This window comes from Hyperolius riggenbachi, chromosome 6, assembly GCF_040937935.1.
Source record: "Hyperolius riggenbachi isolate aHypRig1 chromosome 6, aHypRig1.pri, whole genome shotgun sequence".
In the NCBI taxonomy this organism is placed as follows: Eukaryota; Metazoa; Chordata; class Amphibia; order Anura; family Hyperoliidae; genus Hyperolius; species Hyperolius riggenbachi.
In genome coordinates, this window is record NC_090651.1 from 334,534,423 (window position 1) to 334,541,097 (window position 6,675).

General features: G+C 41.2%; 1 protein-coding gene across 1 annotated transcript; it reads left to right on the forward strand.

The window, feature by feature from the left end:
• Positions 1-698: 698 nt before the first annotated feature.
• LOC137521784 (uncharacterized) lies at positions 699-4,702 on the forward strand. The gene has a single exon (XM_068241512.1). It carries the CDS (start codon positions 945-947, stop codon positions 3,492-3,494), a length of 2,550 nt encoding a protein of 849 aa, XP_068097613.1. The 5' UTR covers positions 699-944; the 3' UTR covers positions 3,495-4,702.
• The last annotated feature ends 1,973 nt before the right edge of the window (positions 4,703-6,675 follow it).

Sequence of the window (6,675 nt, forward strand, 5' to 3'; positions counted from 1 at the left end):
CCCCTCCTGCACCCTAAAACGGCCCTGAGCGGGCCCCAGGGAAGCCCTGGGCCCCCCGTGGGTGCAGGGGCTGCATCCCCTATTGTTACGCCCCTGCTCTCTGAATTCTATTGATTAGATCTCCCTTCATTCGGGGGACACCACTAGCTACTTAATACTGAGGGTTCCTCTGGCTACCTAATACTAAGGGCCACCTGTAGCTACCTATGATGAGCAAGGAAAGTAAGAAAGAAGAGGCAGCTGTGGCAGCCAGCTCACTTGTGGTGCCGTTCGGCAGGGGTTTGTAGGTTCATGGAGGGTGAAGTCTAGTGTGAGAGGGTATCTGTACTTATAGGCTCCTGGGATGTAAATCCGTGCCTGCTCCCTGTCCAGAGCTGGGCGACAAATAAGAACTGATAGAAAGTATTCATTTCCTCCAGCCTGGAATTCAGGAATCCTGTATGACATCAGAAGTGATTAGTGCTAGATATACAGGCCTATCATCTCTTCTGTGTCTAAACTAGCAAGCCACTGTGGAATTTTAATGAAAGTTAATTTGATCTTACAGCTGATGATGATTGGCTCCAACAGCTATTCACGTTCACAACAAGATTATAGTGTGTGATATCGGTATTCATTCCCAAACATTATCTGGTATAAGAGTGAGATGTTCCAGCAGGCTGTGTTAGCAAACAACATTCGGTTCTGAGGATAGGAGCTTCCAGTTCATCCAAACCAGCCTGCCTTGTGTGCGATACGCTCAGAGGATTGTTGGCTTCTGCTTCTCCATTGCAAGACATCCTATGGATTCTCCCGCCAGCACTGGGCGTGGTGCAGAGCTTCAGACGGGCACCTTGTGACAACACTGCAGTTTCTGTGTACGTTGGAAGACTGAACAAAGTTGCTAATTATTATTCCCTGGATTACATAACCTGGCGTTACCTTAGAACGATAATACCGTGAGTATGGAAACTGTTTATCAACAGGCTAATGAGAGCAAGCTTAACTTTAAGGTCCCGGATGGGGAGCCTTTGCTCAAAGTGTGGAAGTCTTTGTGGGAACAGTGTGAGAATGCTAACGAAAGGCTGATGGCGGTGAAATGTTTTTCTAAAAGCGGTAAAAACACAGCGAACATCATGAAAATGCTGACGGTATTCGATTCTGAAGTTAAGAAAAGAAGTTCAAAGGCAGAGGGTCAAAAGTCGGGAGAGGAGGTGTGTGATGGTTGTGGGTATAGTAAGTCCAAGCTAAGGCTTCTGGAGGAGAGTTATAAGAGAAGAGGTGGTGGGATGGCACAGTCGGCTGTTCCTTCAACGGCTAATGAGGGTCAGACCATCCTGGAGTATCCACATACTGGAGATGCAAGTGCCAGAAGACTACCAGACACGAGGGAGTTTGGCTTTAAACCTGATCCTGGCTTGACTGCAAATCAAACTGGAAAAATGCGTGAAAATATGCCGTCACAGCCCACAGATCCTCTTCCAACAAAAGGAGGCAGAAATAATCAACCCTATAATTCTTACTCAAATGCTGGGGAATCAAATATAAATACACCAGAAAGAACAAAAGACTATGCAAATAAACCACATTCAGCCACCTCCGGGGTGCAACCAGGTGACATGGCTACTTTTTCGCTGTCGCCATCAACAGCAGCACCTATACCAACAAAAGGAGTCCCAACCAATCTGGATTATCGTACTAACCAAAACCCTGAAGTTGGAAGTATTACAATGGTAGATGGAGCAAAGGATTATGGCAATAAACTATATGGAACCACCGCTGGGGTGCAACCAGGTGACATGGCTACATTTTCACTGTCACCAGCAACAGCAGCACCAGTATCAACAAAAGGAGGCCAAATCAATCAGGTTCATCACTCTTACCCATACTCTGAAAATGGAGGTATTAAAAGTGTAGATGGAGCAGTGGACTATGCTAATAAACCATATCCAACCACTGCTGGGTTGCAACCAGGTGAAATGGCTACATTTTCACTGTCTCAACCAGCAGCACCTGTATCAACAAAAGGAGGCCCAACTAATCAGGTTTATCGTACCTACCCCTATCCTGAAGAAAGAGGTGTTAAAATGCTAGACAGAGCAATGGACTATGGCAATAAACCATATCCAGCCACCGCTGGGGTGCAACCAGGTGACATGGCTACATTTTCACTTTCTCCACCAGCAGCATCTACATCAACAAAAGGTGGCCAATCCAATCATGTTTATAATTCTTACCCATACTCTGAAAATGGAGGTATTAAAAGTCTACACGGAGCAATGAACTATGGCAATATACCCTATCCAGCTACCGCTGGGGTGCAACCAGGTGACATGGCTTCATTTTCACTTTCTCCACCAGCAGCACTTCTGTCAACAAGAGGAGGCCAAACCAATAAGGTTTATCATTCTTACCCATACTCTGAAAATGGAGGCATTAAAAGTCTAGTTGGAGCAATGGACTATGGCAATATACCATATCCAGCCACCGTTGGGGTGCAACCAGGTGACATGGCTTCATTTTCACTTTCTGCACCAGCAGCACCTCTAGCAATGAAGGGAGGTCAGAACAATCCATTGGATCCCTTTTACTCATATAATAATGCAGTAGGCAACGAAAGCTCAGAAGCTATATGCACATATCATTATAAACCATATCCAGCTATGCCTCAAAGAACAAGCAGTTGGGAACGAGGATCACAAAACAAAGAGGAAACTACTAGAACACTTTTAAGTCTTTTACCAAATTTCACGAAATATGACCCCAGCAGGGACCCTTTCGCAAACATGTCTACATTTGAAAATGAATGCTGTCAGTATAGCTTGGGTCCACGAGAGTCATGCTTGATGATGAAACTGTGGTTGCCATCTCACATGTCTGCTCGTTTACCAGCCCCAGTAGCTGGCCCGGCAGGTGGCCCACAGTTTTGGTCCAATGACAATCACTGGGGGAGCACATCACATCGTGTTCATGCTCTAACTTATCTTGTCACTGGAGATCATAATCTGGGAATTGAAACATTAGAAAATATGAGGGTGACACCACAGGACGACCCATATGAGTTCGCTAGGAAGTTTGAGCAAGCCTTCCGGCTGGTGATGGGTGTTGAGGATCCAAAGCCACCTCCTGCGTTACTAAGGGCTCTGGTCAATAAATTTACATTTTTGGACAGTGTGACACACATAGCAGCCTCAAAGGAGAAAGATGTAGATAGCATTGCAAGATTAGTGGACAGATATCAGAAAGATCATGGTTTGAGACCAGCATCAGAATGGAGCCATGTAGCCAGGACTAGCACAAGAAGACCACCCCTTGAAGATCCAACAACAGATAAAAAACAACCAATGGAACGGAGGAAAGAACCTTGTTCTTATCAAGGTTCCTATTGTGAGAGGACAGGAAACATGGAAGACCAAGAAGAGACCTCCAACCAAAAAAATCCTTTGGATGATCATGAAAATCCAGCCAACAGTATGACTTTGCCTCTACATGATGCCAGAATAGAAGACAGTTGAAATTAGACCAGACATTTTAAATTTCTTAGATACATAGGCATAACTGTGACATTAAAGCAAACCTAAAGCGGAAATAAACTTATGATATAATGAATTGTATGTGTAGTACAGCTAAGAAATAGAACATTAGTAGCAAAGAAAAGAGTCTCGTATTGTTTTCCGTACAAGAAGAATTAAAAAAACTTCTCTGAGCTCTTCGACCCAACTGGGGTTGAATATAGTCCTGTTTTCTGAAGCACTTATGTCAACCTGCCTCTTACTGTTTCTTGTTTGTTTAGGGCCCGTTCACACTGGCTCAGTGCGGTACGGCATTTTACTGCACCTTACCGATATGCTAATAAAAGTCTATGGGTGCTTTAATTCAATATGCGGTGTGGTTTGTTGAGCCGAAAGTGGCCAGTCTAACGCGAGCACATACCTAGGTTACTGCGTGACTCCTGTGGATCAGAAGTCATGTAAGTCTATGGCGACGCGCAAGTTTTAAAATGACCCACGCAAGTTTTATGCGTCGCACATGCATGGAAGCGTATTTTAGCAATACACTTCCGCTCACGTCATCGATTCAGCCACGGAAAGCTTGCAGAGTGTCACTTTCTGATTGGCCTGCTGCCAGACGGACATTACCGCGTATCAACGCAGTAATTCCCGCAGGCCTGTTTTTGGCGGTGAGGTGTGGTCTCCGGACCGCACCGCTACCGCTGATATGCAGTGTGAAATCAGCCTCAAGGTTTTATTGCAGGAAATGTCAAAGGGTCATAAGTTCTGCCCTGTTTTATAGTTTAAATTAAAATACAGAGGGGTTGATTCACAAAGGTAACTTATTTTTCACCTTAACTGTAAGGAGTGCTAATGTGTGAGATAAACAAATAAGGAGAGATAATTCATGAGATAAATAGATAAGGAGAGCTAAACCACGAGTTATGTCTAACAAGGAGAGCTAAACCATGAGTTAAGTTAGATAAGGAGAGGTAAACCATGAGTTAAGTTAGATAAAGAGAGCTAAACTATGAGTTAAGTCATTTAAGGAGAGATAAATTGTGAGTTAATAAATAAGGTGAGATAATTTAACAGAAAAGCTTTGTGAATCAGGCCCCGAGTGTGGTTTGTAAACTGCAAATATGACAGAATGATGCATTGCAACCCCCCGCCCCCCCCCCAACCCCCCATATAACTGAAAATAAAAAATAAGAGACTATTTTCTTAGCTACTGTTCTATTCGTTATCCATATTACACATACAATTCATTATATAAGGATTTTTTTTTGTTTCAGGTTTGCTTTAAGTACTATTTAATTACTTATAAATGAATAAATAATCACACCAGATTATATAGCCATACATATTAAGCAAAACAAATCTACCCACGCTATTAATGATATAACAGGGAACTCTCAGAGCTCCACTGCCTCTTGTACTTTTGGGGTTCTAAGTTTTTTTTTCTTGTAGATTGGTTCCACTGAACTTATTCTTTGTCACACATGATTTTATTAATCTTCAAAAATTCTATCCAACAATGGAAAATAAATATTTCAATGTTCAGCAACACATTAGTTCTTCTTTTTTTTATTTTTAATTTGTTTACATTTCCCAGCAATACTGCAATAATTTGAGATAGCTGAAAGGTTGAATAGGTTGATGTATAAGTAGCAAGTGTCTGCTGGGTCCACACCATACAATTCCGATTTCCGTTAGTTTCTACGGAAATTGCTCAGAAAATCGCTCAAAAAAGATCGATTCTCAGATTGGACATGCTGGAAATAATCTGCCAGGTAAATTTGCTAAAAAATTGTATGGTGTGGATCCAGCATAATACAGCATATTAGATACTGTATTAGACACATGCTACTTATAAATCAGCAAACAGCAAAAAAAAAAACAAAACAAAAAACTACCTACGAATTAGTGATGTTCGTAATCTGCTAAATTATCGCAATTACAGCCATTCGTAATTATGATTTGGACATTCAACTGATTTTGAGTGACCATTTGTAATTTTGCATAATTTTTGCTTAATTTATGCATCATTTTGTGCCGACTTTAGTGGTTGAAAGCAAAGCCCCCACACATGCTATCATCTCCAAAATTGCTACGTTTGTTAAGAAGGGTGGAAAGGAGGCAAATAAAGAAAAAAAAAAAAAAAGATCTTGTAGTTTTGATTTTAAAAATGAAAAGGAAAAACATTTTTTTTAAACTCTGAAAAATGAAAGTTTAAAAAACATTTTTTCCTTTGCATTTTTAAAATCAATTTTCTCAAAAACTACAAGGTCTTTTTAGCCTCATTCCCACTACTCCTCTTAAAGGATACCTGAGGTGACATGTGACATGATGAGATAGACATGGGTATGTACAGTGCTAAGCACACAAATAACTATGCTGTCTTCCTTTTTTCTTTCTCTGCCTGAAAGAGTTAAATATCAGGTATGTAAGTGGCTGACTCAGTCCTGACTCAGACAGGAAGTGACTACAGTGTGACCCTCACTGATAAGAAATTCCAACTATAAAACACTTTCCTAGCTGAAAATGGCTTCCGAGAGCAGGAAAGAGATAAAAAGGGTCAGTAGTTCATAGATTTTAGCTCTGGCATACTTCAATGAATGTGTCATTGAGCACAAACAATAAAACAGTAAAAACGTAAAAAGTAAATTTAAACATAAAATAAAACTGTGGAGTATCTTAAAAAGTCATTTTTAGGAGAAGGAAGATAGATACAATCGTTTATTTCATTAGTTTATTTTCGCCTCGGGTGTCCTTTAACATGCATAGCAATTTTGGTGATGATGGCATGCATGGCGGCTTTGCTATGAGCCGCTAGTCAGGAAATGATGCGAAAATTATGCAAAATTCTGGTTCCTGATTACGTTTACAAACTAAATTAATTACGGTTTTACCCAAAATTTTGCAAAAATTTGTACTGATCACTACTACCAATCAGACTGGATATATAATTTCTGTGTCCCCAGTAGACATGGTCAGAAACCAATCTATTTAAACTCTAACAGGTCCACTGCATGTATGATATCACAACTCTTCTTTGGTCCCACTGAGAAATTCAAATAACTGCCCACTATTGTGCGTCGTCACATACCAGACCTGGGCCTTGATTCACTAAAGAATGCTGCGCTTAGCAGTGAGGATTAGACCACCGAGGGCATGGTATCATAGACATACCAATAGGCCCTGC

What these genes read in the sequence shown, in the direction of transcription:
- LOC137521784 (XM_068241512.1), top strand. Translation starts at nt 945, where the DNA reads ATGGAAACTGTTTATCAACAGGCTAATGAGAGCAAGCTTAACTTTAAG.